The sequence below is a fragment of the Silurus aristotelis genome, assembly GCF_946808225.1.
Source record: "Silurus aristotelis genome assembly, chromosome: 11".
Lineage (NCBI taxonomy): Eukaryota > Metazoa > Chordata > Actinopteri > Siluriformes > Siluridae > Silurus > Silurus aristotelis.
The window spans coordinates 14,760,247-14,782,540 of NC_139584.1; the positions used below are offsets into that span (position 1 = coordinate 14,760,247).

General features: G+C 36.3%; 1 protein-coding gene and 1 long non-coding RNA gene across 5 annotated transcripts in view; one reads left to right on the forward strand and one right to left on the reverse strand.

The window, feature by feature from the left end:
- LOC310732916 overlaps positions 1 to 22,294 on the forward strand; it is a 302,995-nt gene that overhangs the window by 266,791 nt on the left and 13,910 nt on the right. The window lies entirely within an intron of this gene.
- grid2 (glutamate receptor, ionotropic, delta 2) overlaps positions 1 to 22,294 on the reverse strand; it is a 469,599-nt gene that overhangs the window by 111,646 nt on the left and 335,659 nt on the right. For all 4 annotated transcript variants that reach the window (XR_014535572.1, XR_014535573.1, XM_083553625.1 and 1 more), the window contains exon 9: positions 2,279 to 2,380. Coding sequence is in view for 2 of the 4 variants with exons in the window: in XM_083553625.1 (XP_083409751.1) it covers positions 2,279 to 2,380 (102 nt within the window). In the remaining 2 variants the exon portion in view is untranslated. The remainder of the gene's footprint in view (positions 1 to 2,278; positions 2,381 to 22,294) is intronic.

Genomic DNA, 22,294 nt, shown 5'->3' on the forward strand with positions numbered 1-22,294 from the left:
CAGCTGCTCAAAATACTCCATCCATCTTCTCAACACACTCTCCTCATTAGTTACCACATTTCCATCTCCACCCTTTATCTCCATCCTTTCCAGCTTGGTCCCTCTGCCTGGCCAATCTGTATAAATCCTTTTCTCCTTCCTTAGTGTCCAACTTCTCATACAGCTCCTCATATGCCAAAACCATCCTACAGACCACCATCCAATGCTGTCTAGCTACACTGTCCCCTGCCAACACCTTACAGTCTCCAATCTCCTTCAGGTTGCATCTCCTAAATAGAACATATTCACCTGTGTGCACCTTCCTCCACTCTTATATGTCACCCTTTGCTCCTCCTTCTTCTTAAAATAAGTGTTCACAACTGCCATTTGTATCCTTTTAGCAATATCTACCACCATCTGCCCTTCCACGTGGCGGTCATTGGTAACCCGGGACTCGACCGTTCCGGTATGAAATCGAAAGATTTGGCACATGTTTCACGCTGGATGCCCGTCCTAACGCAACCCTCCCCATTTATCTGGGCTTGCGACCGGCACTAAGAGTGCACTGGCTTGTGCAACAATAATGGCTGGGTTTTATGATGATATATTTATTGTCCACAAAATAACAACAACAAATATATATATATATATATTTATATAAATATATATATTTATATAAATATATATGTATTTGTATATATAAGTGCTATAGAAACAAAAAACATTTTGAAACATCCCTTTTGAAACAACTGTATGTTCCTTTTGTTTATATTCAGCAAACTAGGTGAAAGGAAAAAATAAAAAAATTAGTTCTATAGACAGATGAGGCAAAAATTTACAATTTTGGCCCTAACAGAAGAATTATGTAAGACAGAGAACACCAAAAGATGTTTTTAGACTGCCTCAAAACCAGTCATACATTGAGGTAAAAGCTAAATGGTTTTGGGTTATTATGGAGCAGGGAAGGTTGGAGGCTTATTCCGGATGAAAGGAATACTGAAGCAACATGGCTACCATGCCATATTTCAACACCTTGCAATTCCATCTACTGTGGCTAATTGGACTACTCTTTATTTATAGAGCAAACAGTCGACTGGAGTGTTATATATCATGGAATGTCACCAGACCTAAATCCTACTCAAACGCTAATGGATGAACTGGATCACAAGGTCAGATTAGAAATATAGCAAAGAACATCTTTGGCAAGTTTTAGAAGAGGCATGGCAAAGTATTTCAGCTAAAAGTTTGGAGAAGCGAACATTCTGTCAGCCTGCTTTAGCACTTCCGGCATTGCCACCTCCACCACCAGGGAACCGCCCCCTTGCAACCTGCTACGTGGAAATGGCATCCATCTTGCAAACACATATAAGGATGCTTGAAACCTCCAATCAGTGGCAGATTGTCTTCAAGGCTTGCCCTGTTTACTCTCCCGCATTTTCCCCTGTAACATTTCACCCTCAGTAACCAACCTTTTTCCGCCTGACTATTCTCACCTCCGGCCTCCCGACCATGCGTGTGTTACCGACTCTCAGATCCACGGTATGGATCTCGGCACTGCTCGCACTCATCGTGCTCTGGTTCTCGGCTCGGCTCTGCTCGCGCTCAACGTGTTTAAAAACTTTTAAATGAACTTATAAATGGCTTAACTTCGGCCACTTTTAACATAATTAGTAACTTTCTGTCCTGAGGATTTTCTATATGTGCATGTCTGTGTGTCATTTGTATTTATTTGTTTAGGTCAATTACACTTGGGAGGGAGTCATCATTTGGAAACAATTACTTACTGTTTTTTGGTGCCTTTTCCCAAATAGGCACTCTGCATTTTGTCAGACTGACATATCATTAATATTTTCAGCAGGCATATTACAAAAAGCACTAATAGAAGCCTAGAGAAAGAGTGAGACATAGGCTAGAGACAGCATATCTTTCTTCATGTACTGACTTCAAAGCGGGGATATGAAGAATTCAGAGAACTAAATCTTTAACAAACTCTGGGGACTCACTCAAATCTGTGCTGGAGGCAATATAGAAGTACTGAAATCTCAATATGCAGCTAGCTCCTAATCCTCAAATCCCACGCTCAAGCCTACCAAACTGCCTTTCAATAAAGGTACAAGAGACTTCATGGACTTGGCGGGGTCTCTCTGCTACTATTAATGAGAAAACAACCACAACAAATTTCGGATTTTACCCAGTGACATCAGATGACAATATAAACAGAACATAGTTGTATCTAGTAGTAGTTGTATGTTATTTATGCAGATAACCTTCTACAATAATGTTAAAAAGATGCTCTTACCAGGACTGTAACAACACGTAGCACCACTCCACGCATGTTGTTCTCCAGTTTCCGGTCAGACAAGGTTCCATTTAGTCCATGGACAGGGTCCCATGTTGCCAGCTTAAAAAAACACAAAAAAAACCCATAAGCTGTATACAGTTTACTATTCAAAGTAAAACCCATTTAAACCTAGAGTTTAATTATTAATCTTCTTTCATAATTTAATATTTAGTTATACAAAACTGTACTAAAACACTTCAGCAGATCTGACTTTTTTCTTTGGGTAAGCGTCGACTTTAAAAACTGTAATCATATACCAACCCCAGCTATTAGGGTTGCACAAGCCTTAGTGCCAGTCCCAAGCCCGGATAAATGGGGAGGGTTGCGTTATGAAGGGCATCCAGCGTAAAAACGTGCCAAATCTGTGGCGACCCCTAACGGGAGAAGCCGAAAGAACGTTTTTTTTATATTTTAGCTTTTACAGTTATGTATTTACTTTTACCACTGAAATACGACTTAATAAAATACCAATAGCTCTCTTATCTGTATGGGTATGACATGTGTGTCTAGGCAAAGTGGTCATATGATGTGTATATATCATTAGATTTTGAAGTACAAATCTATGTGATACATTTTAAAGCTCCTTATCAGAACTCTGGTTATATAAGTAAGCGGTTTTATTCAGCAACTGATTAAAGTCCTGTGATCAGTGGTGTAAAAACATAAACATGCTTGTTTGGACTGGCCAAAATCCAGCACACTGGATGAATTTCAAATTCATAAAAAAAAAATAAAAAAAAAAAAAAAGGTCTTGTATTTGACTATGATTTAAGTTTACATTTAATAAACAACAACAAATTAATTAATAATTAATTGACAATAATTAATAAATAACAATCATTATTAAACAAACAAACAGAGATAGTCCCTAGTCCACCATTAGGGGCAAAACAAAAATAAACTTTTGCCTACTAAAATACAAAATGTGCTAGTGATGCAATTTTGTCAAATTAGCAAGCATAAACATTTGACATGTTAATGGGGTTATTCTCCATAATAAAATTATAAAAAACATATCTTGTGAATTTTTTAATGTGCTTAAATAAAATTTGAAAAAATGTCCAACCCACTTTACATTTAGTGCATTACATTAACATTATCTAAAATAAGAATTCACCTGAATTAGCCTATTTGTCACTGAACATGCATTAAAAACTATAGACTCTAATAATGTCAAAAAGTCTTTCTAATGCTGTCCTTGTAATTTGCCACCATGCATTGCTTTCTTCACAATCAGATAAGGTAAAAAAAAAAATCTATATATTTGTTTGCATTAAAAAAGAAAGGAATGAAAACATCAGTAAAGCAATACAGCCCAAGTGTGTTTCTCTTTTTATATTTTGCACATCAAACGAGCTGCTCCTCTGCTAGGAATTATACACTGGGTAGCAGCAAATGATTTCCCTTCTCACAGCCAACACAAAGAACTGTCGTCTCTCTTCACATCTGCTTTCAGAACTCGTCATAAAGTACAGAGCTCCTTTTATGACAGAAAACAAACTGAGGCATGTTGTGAAGGAGATGATGACAGTCACACATGCGCAGTTACACAACCCACGCACACACAGACACACATTTGAAAAATGAACAAAACACATCTTAAGTCAACATAAAAACTAATTTGATTTATGTGTTTAGTAAGCTTTTAAAGAATGTGCGAAAAATGTAACTTTTAAATGACTTTTAAACAGTGTTCTACTGTCAGTTGATGACAAACAATATGCAACAAATCTCTTTGTTATTCCACAAACTATCACTACATGTCATTAGAGGGATCATCAAGCAGTCTGCTAGATATATTTGCATAATACATAGACCGGGATTACACAGTGAGAGCAAAAAAAAAAAAAAAGCACTTCCAATCACGCCTGTGAGCACTGGGCCCGAACATGCACGCTTTAGCACATGTAATGATCATGATGGGAACATGGCCTGAAATGGAACATGGTCTAAAAGGAGCATTTCCACCTGTTATTATGCCCCTCTACTGGCAGAGGGAGATGGAGAGAGAGAGAGATTGAGAGAGAGTGAGCGGGAGTGAGAGAGAAAGAAAGAGAGACTGAAGATGCAATATTTTCTTAATAATAATCTTAATGACGGACAGATTTTGCCTTTTGTTTGCCTATAAGCATCCTCTATATAACTCATGTATTGAAATAAGTTGTAGTTGTAACTTTCACAATGCAGGCAATGCACCTCAGATGATAAACAAACTGCACATTTTAGTGTTCTCTCATCTTATATGACCAATTTTTGGTTTTCAAAATATGAAAATTGTAAAAGGCCATTATGAAAGGGCAAAGGCTTTTACACCGGTACATTTGAAACTTTATAATAGAAAAACCAATCAATCCTTTTCCATTACCACCAATTTAATGTGCAATTAAATTCAATTCATCTCGATTCTTGCAGGGCTCCTTAAAAGCAAGTCTTCTTTTTTGAGGGGTATTTGACAGATCATTCCTAAGAGACCCTTTAATTTAAGTATGTTTAAAAAGTCTGCTTTGCTTTAAAGAGTCTTATTAATTCTTAGTCATATGCTAAATTTAAAGTCTTTACTTGGAACGCATGCACACACACACACACGCACGCAATTTTGTTCTGTCCTGATGTAAAAAATGATGGAACATGACCTTCAGAAAATGATTGTGGAAACTCATGATGCTTAAAAAATACAACATTCTGCCTAAGTGCTTGCAATATATTTCACAAACCATATAACTTATATAGAGCTATTTGTCAGAGAAGCATTGTATAGCGTGTCCACACATCTGTAAAGTCTCAGGACCTGTTTGTGAAAAATCTAGGAAGATTTTAGTCCTTTAGCTGTGAATTGAAGGGAAATTTTTATGTTCTGCAAGGCACCTTTATCCTGACAGTCACAAGTATACACAACAGCCTCAAGTAATGAAAAGAGACATTTAAAATGCAAAGCAGTTTTGCTGGCTGAATTTCAACCCAATGCTGCTAGTTGTCATTCAATAACTAGAGAGATAAAGTACCTCATCACAAGTACCATTTATGTGAGCTCCCAGACATGAATAGAAGGAAAAGTGTAAGGAGGTAACGGAAACAGAAATAAATGAAGAAAAGCTGGAAAATGCGAATGGAAAAAAAAAAAAGGTAGTGCACCTCCTCATAGTCTAAGCAGTTATTTCTTCTTCTGAACATCAGCAAGGGGTTCTGTCCAGACTCTGGAAGGAGAATGGCATGATTAGCATACCATAAAGCCTCTCTGTCTCAAGCTAATCTTCTTTTGTGTGCCATCCTATCATGAGTATTCTTGACATTTCTACATCTTATGCAAGGACTTACTCCCTTTAATCATTCTGGCCCTGATAGGCGGCATATGTGTGAATGCGAACAGGTTGTCTAGGGACAGGGTCTCGAGTGTAGGTCAGCTCTAGTCACATCCCAGCAAATTACAACATCACCAGGCCTGCTGGGATATTGTTAATATTCAGCATGTGAATATTAACATGTACCAAAAGAGAGCACATATCCAGCCAGACAAAAGTATGAGAAAAAGACAAAATAATCATGGTTCAGTTATAATTCAGGCCCACTTTGATATGCTCCTGTATTGTTAGAAAAATGTCCCCTTTTTTCTCATGGGGTAACTATCAGTCTCTATGTTTTACCTGCAAAGATTAAGATAATCTTAAAGATAATTTGTATTTACATGAATGTTTTTTATTCCAACTGAGCTGTTTACTTCATGTTTACATATATCAATAACTTAGTAATAATCTCAGTGATAGCTCAATCAGATGCGGAAATGCTCACATATATAGCACAACAAGACTAAAGTAAACCAATTAAGACCAATCCAAATGGAATTCCAGTGCAGTCAGGCGAGGTGAAAAAATCCCTTCAATAATCCATTAAACACAAGAATAATAGCCATGTAAACCTTTCTGTTTGATTGCTTTTACTATCAGAACGTGCGTTTTGCATTCTGAGCATGTGCATTTGACTCACAATGTGGTCCTCGTGCAATAAAACAGTTGTAGACACGGATATAATTTAAATCTCACCAACACAATCAGTATGATTAAAAAAAGAAGTATGATGTTCTTGTTCTTTTGGTAAGGCTGGCACAAAATGTTTGATTAATGGTAGTTTTTTACAAAGCATCCATTTAAAAATCCATAAAAATACAGCTTGTCAGTAATCTGGATTTTAAATTAATTACACATTGGTGGAACATTTGTAAACATCTATCTATCTAGCTACCTACCTAACTTGTTTGGAAACACTTCTAAATTAACACTTCTTTTAAGAGACACATGCATGTTCCTTTTGTTTATATGCAACAAACTCGATAATTTGATTATGTTAAAGTTGCATTTTATTGCACTTTATTTTTATTGAAAAATTCGATGCCCCGGGTTAAAGAGACACTGGCTAGCTATTCCTCCCCGGGTGTCGAATCGTCCCTTAAGACCCCAACACTGCCTACCAAGCCCCTTCATAGCACATCGGTGCTAGTGGGAGTCCGGTACTTTATAGTTCCCAAAAAGGACAGAGAGTTGTTTCCTATCCTAGATCCATGCCAGCTGTACCGCTTACTTATGAGACTCAGATTTAATAAGCTGACCCTGAAGCAGGTCGTGTTTTAGATCAGATCCAAGGACTGGTTTGTCACGGTAGATATCAAGGATGCATAATTTCATGTATCCATCCTCCCTTCTAACAGGAAGGTCCTGAGGTTTGCTTTCAGGCCCGAAGCGTACCAATATTGGGTCCTTCCATTTGGTCTTGCCCTCTTACACCTCACCTTCACGAAGTGTGTGGATGCGGCTCTGGTTCTTCTAAGGCTTCAGGGCATCCGCATCTTAAACTATATCGACGATTGGTTGATATTAGCTCAATCTGAGCAGTTAGTGGTCCGACATCGAGATGTCGTTCTCGCTCACATGAAGGAGCTGGGGTTTCGGGTGAATGCCAAAAAGAGTGTGCTTTCTCTATTACAGAGAACCACTTATTTAGGTGTCATATGGTATTTGACCCTTATGCACACGCAGCTATCTCCTGTCCACATAGCGTCCATTCTTACGGCCATCAGGAGGATCAGAGAAGGGCAGTCACTCACTGTCAAGCAGTTCCAGAGACTGCTCGGGCTTATAGCAGCAGCGTTCAATGTGATTCCACTTGGCCTCCTCTACATGAGACCCCTTTCAGTGGTTGTTTAGGACCCAAGGGTTCTCATGGAGGGGCAATCCCCTATGTACAATCAAGGTCACGCAATGAGACCTTCATGCGTTAGATGTTTGTAGAGATCCCAGGTTCTTGTCTCAGAGCCCCGTGTTGGGAGTTTCCGGTCATCGTGTAACTTTTATGATGGATGCATCCCTTGCGGGGTGGGGAGTGGTCATGAGTGGCCGCTTCACCGAAGGTCTATGGGAAGGGCCACATCTGCTGTCACACACCTTAATGCGAGAGATGCTGGCCATGCTTCTAGCAATAAAGCATTTCCTACCGGACCTCAGAGGTCACAATGTGTTGATCCGTTAGGACAACACCTTAGTGGTCTCATACAACCACCAGGGGCGTCTGCGAGATTTGGCAGGGCTCATGTAGACCTGTTCACGACTCTAAAGATGTCGCACTGTCCCCTTTAGTTCTCCCCTACTCCCCCAACCCCATCGCGCTGCTTCCGGGATTTCTGGAGACCTCTCAGGAGCGATCTCCTCTCTCAAGAAGAGGGGTGCAGTAGTAACCACGAAGAGGTTGTATGCCTCAAGATGGCATTTGTTCAGTGTATAATTGGACCAGTTAACTGCAGTTAACTACAGTTGGTTCAATGCTGGAATTCTTCCAGGCACAGTTCGGCAAAGAGTTGGCTCCATCCACCCGCAAGGTGACGCTGCATCTCCATGCCATTCTCCCTGCAGCGGTTCCTTCTCCTTACAGAAGCTAGTGCCGGCTTTACTCCATGCGCTTTTTATAGCTTTCAGGTTGTGAAGTCACCCCACCGGTGGCGCCATGCTTTCCATTGAATGGATTACACATGTGACTCCGAGCATGGACAACACAGAAGCGTTTCCAAAGCGTTGTTGACGCAGTATCTCATTTCCTCAGGGAACCAGGGTTCTAAACTACTTGCAATTTTCTTTTTGATCTTGTGATACAGTTTATCCCAGAGAAGTTCAATTGGATTTAGGTACGGTGACCAGGCAGGACATTCAATGATAGGTAACATTTCATTGAAGCGTTTGCTTATTAAATAACGTTTACAGAGTTGGACATATGCTTCAGGATTTTGCCTTGTATGAAGTTGGATCATATTAGCCACAGTCCAGATGGAATTGCATGGTGCTGAATTATGTAAGCCATGTTGGGTAAGTATTTCTTTCAGCTAGAATAAGTCCTTCTTTGCTCCAAAACACCCCAGACCATGAACTTCCACCTTCATGTTTGACTGTGGGTGTGATAAAGTCTGGAAACATCTCCTCTCCTGTTTTCCATCTTGCATAAGTTCTTCTACCAAAGTCAAACATGTCAAATTTGAAACTTTATTCCACTGTCCAATTCTGTGTTTATGCCTTTTACGTCGTTTGTTGCAAATAAACAAATGGTACATGCATGAGTCTCAAAAATGATAAAAGACTGCATGTTTCCAAACTTTTGACAGGTATCTATCTATCCATCTATTTGTTTATTTATTGGTCTGTCTGTCTGTTTGCCTGGTATGTCTAAGCATGGAGCTGTCAGTATAGCCATGACATCTAGTCATAGTCAATGGTTAGATGGATAGACAGACAGACAGACAGACAGACAGACAGGCAGACAGACAGATAGATAGATAGATAGATAGATAGATAGATAGATAGATAGATAGATAGATAGATAGATAGATAGATAGATAGATAGATAGATAGATAGATACACTAAATATATATATATATATATATATATATATATATATATATATATATATATATATATATATATATATATATATATATAGTCAATTACAATTAAAATGCTGTGCAGAGAGCTCGATGCTTAATTAGACAGATAGATAGATGCTCTTCTATCTAATGCGAAAACCTTTCTCTAAAAGAAAGAAATACACTGTTTGCCTATATTAATGCATGACAATCAATATTGTACCTGAGCATGCCAAATCAATGACTTGCTTATACTAACTTTGTGGGGGTTTCAGACTGCTATCAAATTGCAGCCAGAGAGTGTGCTTCATGTCACTAACGTGGTGCCTCGGGCACCCTGTAAACATAGCCCTAGAGCTCAAGGACTTTATGCCTCTATCCATGGTAATGACACGCTGACAAAGCAAAACGCTGCCTGCTCGAGCCGATAGCTACGGTTCGCCCAGTCGTATGACCAAGTGTTTAATTGCCATAGCAACAAGCTAGCTTCTTCATCGCATGCGGCTTCAATCTCAGTCTCCCTAGAGCACCAGGTCATGAATATTTTAACAGTCCCTGCATGTGACAGCAGGGATAAGTTTCAGCTCAAGGAAAGAAAAATCACTCTACATTCGAAATTCATAATGGAGATGAGCTAAGTACAGGAAAAAAGAAATATGTTGTATGGCCTCCGTGTTCAACACCCTGTAGTTATCACTGAATTGCCTCTAACTCTTGTTACTGAACCAGGTGGGTGGGGATGGAGGCTCTGAACTTGGAAAAATAACCATGAACCATATAATCCAAATCCAATAATTAGTTTGACTTGCCATTTACACATGTGTCAGTTGGTAAAGAGGAAAACAGAATTAACAGAAACAAACACCATTCACAAGTTCTACAAATTAGACACGTCCTTAGACATGATTCTACACACTGCACCCAATTATTCTAGTTATCATGTTTTCCATGGCATGTATTTATATCTGTAACATGATATTAAACGTAATGAGTGATTTTATGATTTAGTTTTTATTTATCATGTACTCTAACAATATTCACCTGTCACAAACAATATTTTTTTTTCAATACAAATTCAGATTTTTACATTTAGATCTTCATAAAAACAGTGATAGCAGTTCCTTTTTTTCTTCACTATCCTCTGTTCTCTAAGTTTAATTCCTCCTTCCCCAAAGATTTTTTTTTGTCTGCCATGTTTGCTGTCCGTTCACTTTGGTTTCATATACTACAAGTTTTTGTGCAGGTTTATGTTCTATAGTGTTTAATGTTTTAAATCTTTGTCACTGTTTCTGGATTTGTAATTTTGTTTTCATTTGTTTGTACATAAGTAAACAAATATTCTACCCAAGGCAAAGAGAAAAATACATGACTAAATAAATGCTAATCAATTTCTTTATTTGTGACATTAATTAGATTTATTTTTGTAATTTTCTTTTTTTTTAAATAGCCTGTTTGGGTTCAGCCTGAAGACCATGTGGGTCACTTACTGATGTTCCATTTAACAACATTAAAATGGCAGTATCTACAGGTCTACCGTGGAACTATGTAGATTAAAACGCAATTGATTTTTATCTGCTTTTCATTTTAAAGAAGCTTGCCTGAGCTTTACCTAGTAAGAAAAAAATATTTCATGTTAAAACCTATTTACTATATAAACTTACCTGTTACACTGTAAATAGATCATACTTTGACATCTTTATTTCAATACTTATTGACAATTCATCAAAACAATTCATCAAAACATCATTATTGCATTTTACAAGAAAGTATCTTCTATCTATGTTCTATCCTGAACTGTCAATATAACATTGACAATTGACATAGTCTTAGTAGACTTGTGCTTGCTATTATTTATATTAATTATATTTATGCTTGCTTCTGTTCTTCATTTGGGATTAAGTCTTTGAGAGCAGCGTTAAAAGGTAAATATGTTCCTTTTGGCACAAATAAATAGAAACAAAACATGCATACCTGCAAGTGTTCTCAAATCAGAAGGAATGTATTAATATTTTTAAGAACAGCTCTTGTAATTTGGCTGAAATTCAAACCAATAATTTATATTAAAGTGCTTACTCTATTCTGGGCAAATGTATTTTGTTGTAGTAAGAAAAGTATATAATCATTCATTTGTCAAGCTTTTTCCATGAAAGAAGTAATTTACATAGTATATTTTATACTTTATAACTTTGAGATAAAGAGAGAGAGAAAGAGAGAGAGAGAGAGAGAGAGAGAGAGAGAGAGAGAGAGAGAGAGAGAAGAGAGAGAGAGAGAGAGAGAGAGAGAGAGAGAGAGAGAGAGAGAGAGAGAGAGAGAGAGACGATGTTAGTTAGGGAACAACTACTTGTAGCTACTATGAAATACTGTAAATTACTAAATAAAATAACTAATTACAATTTTATTCAGGGTACAATATCTACTTTATTATCTACAATATATACTTATTGACAATTCTGATGCAAGTTGATGTGTTAAAGCTCATATAATACAATAATACAAGCTGACAAATATTTGATGAAAATAATTGCAAAGAGCGACATAATTGAATATTTGCATAATTAAAAATGGCATATTAAATTTAAACATGCATTTGAGATAAGGACTAACAAATAATGAATCTAACCATGAATTGAATACAAAGTCAATTAATATTAGCATGTGTAATTTTTAATGGATGTTATGCACAGAGTCAGCTAAGAGACATTGCTAAAAGCAAATGACACAGAGCTGAGACAAATGAACAACTGTGTAATAACAATAAAATGATTAATCATCTTTGGGGGAGAATTAACAGTGCGTGTTTGGGCTATTGGCAGACCTTTGATCAAAAACTCATGCAAAGAATGTATAAAAAATTAAAAAACATTTAACAAAATTGAGCCCTGCTGTGTTTAAATTGGTAAGTGTCTTTTCTTCATTGGACAGTTTCTCAAAAAGTGAGATAAAAAAGGCAAATTCAGGTTTGTTATGAGATTTAGAATTAACATCAGTATCAAAAATTGAGTGTACAAGAACCAACAACAAATGCGGAACCAGCGTATGCCAGTCATAATTTTAGGTTTTTAACATTAGATTTTTGCCATATTGACACTGATTGACTTTTATGGTAAATGTTGAAATAAATTGTAATAAATGGTTATGAGGGAATGTCAAATCAATCTAAAATAACATGCATTAAAATTATATAGGGAAAAATATATTTATGTATTTAGAAATTAATCATAAACCAAAACTAAACTAGGCTATATGACATGCTGGGTAAATCAAAACAAGATCATGTTTTCTTTTATGTGCAACACAATAAACAAAGCTTAATGAAAACCTCTAGACAAATTGCAGTAAGAATGGACCATTGTAATGCAATACCATGGATAAATGAATTGAGTTGCTGAACAGACAGCAAATTTGAAAAGCACAATTTAAGATTAGATTGTCTGTGTGTGTGTGTGTGTGTGTGTGTGTGTGTGTGTGTGTGTGTGTGTGTGTGTGTGTGTGTGTGTGTGTGTGTGTGTGTGTGTGTGTGTGGGGGGTGTTAGGGTTAACCACAAGAACAATTTATAATTATGTATGCATTAATCAATAGAAGGTTCTCACAAAAAAATATTTGAGACTTTTTGTCTGTTTTAGTCGTCAGAATTGTCTATGGAGCTCAGCATGATGTAATTTAAACATCATTGTTGCATTTTACAAGAAAGTATCTTCTATCTATGTTCTATCCTGAACTGTAAACATAACATTGACAATTGACATAGTCTTAGTAGACTTGTGCTTGCTATTATTTATATTAATTATATTTATGCTTGCTTCTGTTCTGCATTTGGGATTAAGTCTTTGAGAGCAGCGTTAAAAGGTAAATATGTTCCTTTTGGCACAAATAAATAGAAACAAAACATGCATACCTGCAAGTGTTCTCAAATCAGAAGGAATGTATTAATATTTTTAAGAACAGCTCTTGTAATTTGGCTGAAATTCAAACCATAAATTTATATTAAAGTGCTTACTCTATTCTGGGCAAATGTATTTTGTTGTAGTAAGAAAAGTATATAATCATTCATTTGTCAAGCTTTTTCCATGAAAGAAGTAATTTACATAGTATTTTTTTTTACTTTATAACCTTGAGAGAGAGAGAGAGAGAGAGAGAGAGAGAGAGAGAGAGAGAGAGAGAGAGAGAGAGAGAGAGACGGTGTTAGTTAGGCAACAACTACTTATAGCTACTATAAAATACTGTAAATTACTAAATAAAATAACTAATTACAATTTTATTCAGGGTACAATATCTACTTTAAATACTGTTAATGTAGTTCCTCTATCAATTAAAAATTGTAATCACTGGTACATTTGCTGTTGCTACTGTATACTCAGGGGCAGTAATTACCCATCCTCACCGCCCTGTGGTTGATTATTTTGCTCTAACAGTGCACCCTGTTGTTATAAGTTCTTTCATAATAATATAAGAAGGCTATTTGACCTACACAGTTGTAAGAGGTGGTATGAAAAAGTTTCAGGACTAGCTCTGTTTACAAAAAAGCACTTTATTTATCCATGTTTACACACTATTACCTTTAAAATAGTCCCCCCAATGTTCCTGCCACTACTGGAATATGTCCTGAAAGTCTTCTTTTCGAAGCATTTTAAACACCTGCAATTTGCGTTGGATTTCCGCAATGTGGTCAGAATAACACCAGTTAGCACCATTAATCTCAAAACTTTTTATACCATCTCTTAAACTATTCTGTTTTCATATCCCTGGGAGAATGACAATGCAATTCAACTCTGCTAATGCATCCCCCTAGTTGTTAAAAAAAAAAAGACAGAAAGACAGATATTCAAATACAAAACAGACGTCTAAATGTGTTTTTTTTTTCCACATCAAAAGCCATGTTGAGGCTGGACCGTATTATATAATTTTGTTAAGTGAATTTCAGCCATTTTGGGAATTTAGTCATTTGTAATGCACTGAGAGAAAAGCACTAGGCTAGTGACAGTGAACGGGTAAGAGAGAAAAAGAGAGATAGCAGAAGCCACAGAAGAATATTGTAGGGTCTCATCCCATGCCTTTTCTCTTTACACAATTTGTAAGGCCAAACACAAAGAGCACTGGGGAAAGCTTAATGCAGTCATAAAAGACCCAAGCACATAAAGCATGTACAGTAGGTCATAAAGAGCAAAGTGGAGAGAAAAGTGTCTAGTGAACCAAAATGCCTAGCTGCAGATAATGTGTTGCTCCTAAATATTTCAATGTCAGTGTTGTTAAATGTCTTTTCATGGGAGACAGATTACATGCTGAAGCTTACAGGCCATATTAGCCTCAACATTGAAAACAATGTAACAATGACATTGGGGTCTGATATGGGGCCACAATACATTAATCAAGGAATATCAGTATGTTTACTTTTTTCTTTTTATGACGTATTTAAACAATAATTATCTGACACAAATAATCTAAAACTCTTTATGCATTCTCTGATCTTAGTCTGCTGGAAACTCCAGGTAGTTCCCAGCAATCATTATGGCCTACAAATATGACTACCGACACACACACACACACACACACACACACACACACACACACACACACACACACACACACACACACACACACACACACACACACACACACATATGACATGAAGTACAGTATGCATGCCTTGTGACTCTGTTCTATGATGTTCTTGTTTGCTACTTTTGCTAATACAGTAAGTGTTGACTTCTGTTTACCTTATCGCTTCATTTCAAATCAACAAAACAATGGCTGCTTCTGACCTATTTTTTGTGTCAATTTGTATTTGGTGTTATTAAAAAAATCCGAACGACACTTGCCTTTTCCTTTCTGAGTATTACAGGACATCAATTTAAACAAACGGTTTAATCACAAAGCACAAATTAACGTCAACTTTGTTAAAATGTGGAAAATACAATAAATACAAAATTTCATCACAGTGGAATAAATGTATCTGTAACTGTCCAACTGATTAACATAGTGTTTATTTGAATCGATTATTTTTATATGATTCAGTTTACAAGATCATGCAAATCAAACATTGTATGGTTTGGCTAGGTTCAGGAATTCAAATGCAATTCTAACAATTCTTCACAATTTAAACTGATTAAATGAAAGAACAAAATACTGTGCGTCTTTAAAAAAATATTACGTTAATTTGTTCACATTATCGTTTTATGCTATTTGTTTGCAAAAAACTCTTAGAACTTTCTCTGATGTTGAGCATGTTTGACTAAATGAAAGGAAACTTATTTGATAAAATCTAATATTTCTTTGTACTTTGATGAAACGTAAAACATAGACAGCAGAAATAACCAGACATTCATTCATCTTACGTCAGAACACATATTTTGGTACTACATCATCACACAACATTTTTGTCACAGATTCAGATCTGGAAAATGACTCAATAAAAATATTCAAATCTCAACTGCCTTCCTGTCATCTATTCCCCTGTTTTTCTACCTTGATAAAAACAATGTTTTTCCTACATAGTGTTGGAAAGAAAATGACAGTTATCCATAAAAACAGGCACATTTGATCTAATCTACGAAGATGGTGGTAACATAGCGGTATTGTAGCCAGCAATTTCCCTTGTTGCCTGCATATCCCAGAAACAATATCATGCACAATAAATCTATAATTCTAAACTTTTTTAAATAATTTGTATATTTTTATTGAATTATGTACAGAGGTGAAAAATAATTTACTTGCATTACTCTTGCATTACTGCTTTATATACCCTTGTCCTTTTTTTTTAACTACACTGGAATCCTGCACCTCACCCCAATAGTAATGTATAAAAAAAAATAAAATAAAAAAAAAAATAAAAAAAAGAAGAAAAAATGTTTCACTTTTCACTTTATTTGACTTTGTATATTCATAGTATTCTTTTCCCAAAAATCATTTGTGCGGTGTAGTGTCTCAAGATCCCAGTCTCACCAATACACGTTTATTGTATTTCCTGTTCAATTCTCAATAAAACTGATTTTGGTTAATTTGCTTAAATAGTTTAAACTAGCATTTGGTCGGTATTTAGTGCCTGTGGTTTTCATGTGCCCGTTTTACAGTTAAACTTTTATTATGTGTAAATATGTTTGTTATTGTTTTGCTTTGGCCAGAGAAACAATCAGGTAATATTTGATTTTTTTTTTGCCATAATTTTAAAGAACTGTGCTTCGTCAGTTGTAAAAAATAAAATAAAAATCGGCAACCTGGGGAAAAAAGCTAGTATGTTAATATCTGAGTACAAAAGCAGGCTTAGAGCTATCACTTCGAGATGAAAAACGTAATTGCAGACAAGACAATGTTTTTTGTCTGAGCACGATTCTCAGAGATATTTAAAATCTCTTTTGGCCTAAAGACACCTGTTTGCACCTTACTTCTGTTTTTCCGCTGGTCGGTTGAAAGCACTTCTCACATTTACACCTGCATATGCCCTTTCATAGGAACTCAGACAAGAACACGCAAGCTCATCCCGATCGCTTCATCAAGGTTAAAGAATTGCAAAGCGACTACAGAAAGCTTGAAGCGATCATGTGGATAACAGTGAGACACCGAAGCCACGAGAATAAGTAAGAGAGTGAGAAAGACAAAACAAAGAAACAAAGAAACAGACATAGAGAGATAGATATAAAGAGCGACTGACTGGAAAGGTAAACAAGATTGTGAGAGAGAAAAAAAGTGTAACCCTTTAATTGCAATAAACAAACAGTAAAGCAACAGGTAGCCATGTAATTTCTATGTTTGTGCACAACAAGGAACCATGCTTTCAGCAACAATGCCAATCAACACAGCAATAATATTAAAAACAAACAAAATTTTTTTATTAATATTATTTGCAAATTAGGTATGACAATTACACAAGCATGGTATACAAATGTTTAGCTGTTTTTAGTAAAGGTTTGCTAGTGCCAAGTGGTACAGTAGGTGCACAGTAAGTAAGTATGGAGACACAACTGGAAATTCTGTTCAATTATCTCACACTTTTTTTTAAAACAATGAACAGTATTTTAACAACTGCAACCAATCCACACACCTCAGCAGAGATCATGTTTGCCACGGCGTTCATAGTTTATCAAAATACAAATATTAATACATGCCACACCTGATGCAGCCCATCAAGTGCTTGATAATAAGCACATAAATAGAACCAATATTTTGGCGCAAGGAGAGCTGATTATTTCTAGAATCTGTATTTGGGGTTCTGGATTGACTAAAGATTTTTTTTTAATTACCTGCTTAACTGACTTTTGTAATGGTTTCAGAATTTGGTTTCTACTGTTTTTATTAAATGACTCTGTCAGAGCCAGAAAACATTAAAAAGGACTAGTCTTTTGGCTTATTGTGGCATTTGGTAAGATGTTGTGTTTCTGTCATATGTCTACATATTTGACAGGGTTTCATTTAAATAATTATAAAGCAAGCAGTTCTTAAAATGGATATGAAATATAACATTGGGATAATATGTAACAAATGTAAATACAAAGCAAAAAATGAGCAAAAGAGACAGCACCTGAATGAAGGATTGATGAAGACAGGCTGATGGACAGAAAGCACTTATATATTCTGAGCACCAGGGTGCGGAGAGGTGATATAGTGCTGAATGCAGGAAGTCATGTTAATCCTCTTCCTGTAGGAAGATTGGAATGGAGAATGAGTGGAGCTGTGCAACATGGCCATGGGGAGCCAGAGAGGAAATACCCGCTGTAATCCCCAGCTTTACATCCTGTAATTCTGTAGGGGCACACACACACCTGCACACACTTTTTTGGACCACCATCGCTGTCTGATAATATCCGTCCTTCATTTAAGTAAAATGGTGGTTAGATATAAAATTATCTAGCTAGCCCACTGGCAAGTGGCATGACCCTTGATTTAATTGGCCATAATCCTGACTGAATAATAAAAAAAAATCATCAAGTACAGCAAGCTAGTTTTGAAGGTGAAATCAATACCTTGAACACTTGTGCCTACTATATCCAACTATTCTTGAATAATTTTTGCAATATCAGGGTGCATTATTAAGAAGCCACTCTTAAGGAAATGTCGTTCACATGAAGTACTGTACTTGGACTTGTACTTGAACTGCAACAATGTTTAGGTACAGTTTAAGTTCTCCAAATGGACATACAGATGGAAAGAAATGAGAAGGTATTTGAGATACCAGGGCAGACAACTGGAAATAAGCACTCTGCATCTGTAAAGAAAAAAAAGGATGACCCCCCCCCCCTCTCTCTCTCTCCCCCTCCCTCTGTATTTTGATGTGTATGTTTTTACGCTACCTCCAGATGCAGTGCACTATTTAACTCCACTACTCCCTCTTGCTCTCACACAGATCCATGGAACAACACCATAAATAAATAATACAGAAGCATCTCAAAATAAAGTAGGGATCTCCTCTGGCCACAGAGCTGAAGATTCATAACACCAAAGAGATTTCTAGCCCATGGGTAGACTAAAATTTATGACTTGAGGACTGAAATCCTTCAAAGGATGCTTGACCTTAAGGGAGCTGAAGATGTTTTATCACTGCAGGTTACAAACACAAGCATGCAGCATATGTCAAAAAAAAGCAATATATTGTATACTTGAAGAAGTAATCTGAACATAGTACATATTTATTTATTAAGTTGTATTTGGTTATTTGTAGTTGATCTCTGAACAAACTGAACACAAGATAAATATAGTATGGGACAAGTTGTTCAAACACAGTATTGGTGCAGTTGGATTTAAGAACTGCATTATTACTGGTGATTTTATTAGACACTACCTTTTCTAAATCTGTAGAGTTTCTTTGAAAAAAAATAAGGAGGGGACTTGTTGCTGTGGGCATCAATGACAATACACAGAGCTTTGTCTGGGTTATCAGAATGAAGCTAGCTGGAAATTTGTGAACATCCCACATATGCTGAGCACAAATATGTTTAATAATGCAATGATAAAAAACGGGTTGGCAACCAAACAAGGAAGATAAAGCTTAAGAACAAGTATTCACTTATATTCAAGGTCGAGATCACACATAATTTAAACACTTCTCTTAGCAAACTTCACTCTACACTCAAACATCACACACATCTCTCTGAGCAGTGCTTCTGCCTGTCACTCTGTCTGGGATCTGAATAACAATGTGCACCATTTTCTTCTTCATTCCTTACTACGAGCATTTAACTTGACAACAAAGAATTAAATACAGTATAGATTTAGCATAGATTTAAAGTTAGCCAGGTCTCTTCCTGTCTCTTTCGAATGTCCATTCAATTCAACTAACAATATTAGAAAAACATCTGTGTCACAAGTCCGTTAGAAAATGTCTTTGTGACAAACTGGTAAATTGAGAAGAGACTGCAGCTGAGCATGAGAAGCCCAGGACATTTAACACATCAGCAATCTACTGGGAGTTGTCAAGGCGAATAGTGCAGAGAGAAAAAGCCTCTGAAGCAGGACAAATCAATGAGTCTCTCTCCCTCTGTCCCTGTGGGCAAAGGCAGCTCTTCTAAAAGAACACCTGAATCTACCTAATGAAATGGAAAATTGGGGGAAATAGAGAAACGTACCCACAGGGACCTCCTTTCCACCATGCAGTTCTCGCATAGTTAATATGAAAATTTCGACAACCTTCACTTGGTCAGCACACAAGCTTTAACTATTCAGGACTTAATATTCGGCAAAAAGTCCAACTGATAAAATGCTATTTTAAAAATAATGATAAATCAACTAAACAACTGCACATCTTAACTAACCACAGGTCAGCTTAATGTAAATTGTTCCAGCTGCCAAAATACAGGCCAGACAATATAAAAAAAAGAAATTGTGGAAAATTTAGATAGTAACATGCACGAGTGTAATAACACAGAGGAATAATGGCTAAGTAAAGAAATCAGCCTCTAAGATATTCACCTTAAGATGACATTCAGGTGAAATTAAAGTTTTGCTCAAACCTCTACTAGGCACACATCTCATAAAAGGGATTGTTTTGATTTATTTATTTATTTTTTAAATGAAGGTGTTAAAGGAAATGGCATTAGTCATAGAACCAACCCAACTCCAAGGTCATTTGTTACACAGAACAGCATAAACACATGCAACAATTCTCAGCATGTCAATAAGCATGAAACATGAGCTACGGTTGTAACAAGGTAATCCAGCTATCACTTAAAACATGTCATTATCATTCCATCTTTAACTCGAAGCTAAAAATAGCTGGTTACCTCAGTTTCCAATAACGCTACACTATAAAGCATTCTGAAATGGGCCTTCAAACAAATCACATGCTTTTTTTATGACAGGAAATTCTGCCACTACATTTAATGATCTGCTGCTCATACGACATTACAGGGCAAACTTTTGGCCTTGGACGACAGTGACCACCACTTTTTTGAACTTCACAGATATCCATGTGTCATTCTGAATGACAGGGGCAAAAATAATGCCATTCTTCTCACTTAGAGATTAGAACCATTTTTGCTCTATTGGACTCCCTGGCCAGTGATGGACAGTAAGTATGTTTTGCTTCTTTACTGTATTTGAGTACATTTTTCAAGTATCTGAACGTTGGCAGAGAATTTCCAATTTGTGAAATACACATACTGTGTTAAATGAGAACCTGACACAGGAAGAATAACCTCATGTTTCTGCTGAGAGTTTGTGTGAAGTAAGGGTACGTAGGTGTGTGCCTTTAATAAACAGAAATCTCTGCTTAAAAAAAGGTATGGTGTGCAGGAGAATGGAACAATAAATTGCATAAATTAATCAAATATAGCTCTAATAATAAAGTACTTTTACTTTTATTGCTTAATTTAGATTTTTAGTAGTTTAGCATTTTTCTTAAGCAAAAACATAAAAGAAGTGCCTTTACTGGGAACATATTTAAGAAAGGTTTGTGTACATCCACTTGAGTATACTTCATCCAGCGCTGCTCTTCACTTTGAGTTGGAAGTGGCTTCATAAACTTTCAAACATGCAATAATTCTTTGTGCCACAAATTTTATTGTGGTCTGTGAAAACTCTGAATAGACTCTGAGGTTAGACTGGATATCCTAATACAGCTTTAGTGAATTAATTTTGGTCTTATTAATGCAGACAAGGAGGCATGGTAATGCAGCAGTATTGCTGCTTCTTAGCTCTAGGGTCCCTGGTTCAATCCTGAACTCAGATTACTGTCTGTGCTGATTTTTTTTTTCTCCTTTCCAAAAAAACATGCCAGCAGGTTCATTTTTTCTAAATTACCTCTAGGTGTACATGAATGCCTGTGGGTTTACATGAAGTCTTGTGATAGACTGGTGTCCCATTCAGAGTGCATTTTCTCCACCCAACTCAAAATATTTTAAGATATTTAACTACATGGAATCCAAATACACCTCAACTTTGACTAGAATACAACACTTAATTAATATGAAAGAATGAACTGTGACAAATTACTGATCAACCAGTTTGTTTTACTACACAGTAAATTGCATACACATTACACATTCTAATATTCATGTTCTTTACCACTTGGTATTCCGAATGGACCTCAAGCAGTGGCAGGGAGAAGGAAGCGCCTTAACACTTGTATTTGATCCCTTCAAAACCAATTATCTTTCCCTCATTAAGAAATCTTGCTTAATGTAATTACTTTGTAGTTAAAATATTCATTTTATCCTCTGGATGTGTGGTACGGTTCTAGTTTTGTTAGAGAACAATTATCTGTAATGAGATCAGACAATTTTATCGGTGCATAGTGGCATCTAATGCTCTCATGTGTTAGGAAGTTGCGAGCTCAAAAGAAGGATGCACCTTTTCGGCCAATGACAATGGAAGAATCCATGGCACAGCCCTCCTGCATGGCCAACTGCTGACTTACAATCATGTACCAGCCTCATCTGACTCCTTTTTTCTGACTGTCAGTTTTTTAATGTGATGCTCATGCAAGGAGCATTTTTTATTATCCTGCAATATAGTTTTATTTTATTAGATTACAAGCACAGTTTGATGGTTTCGGAACACAACCAGTATAATTAACTGTAATAATGTGCTCAAAACAATTTAGTGCTTCATGTCATTTATATTTGCTATTCTTACAAAAGCTGCAGTGTAACC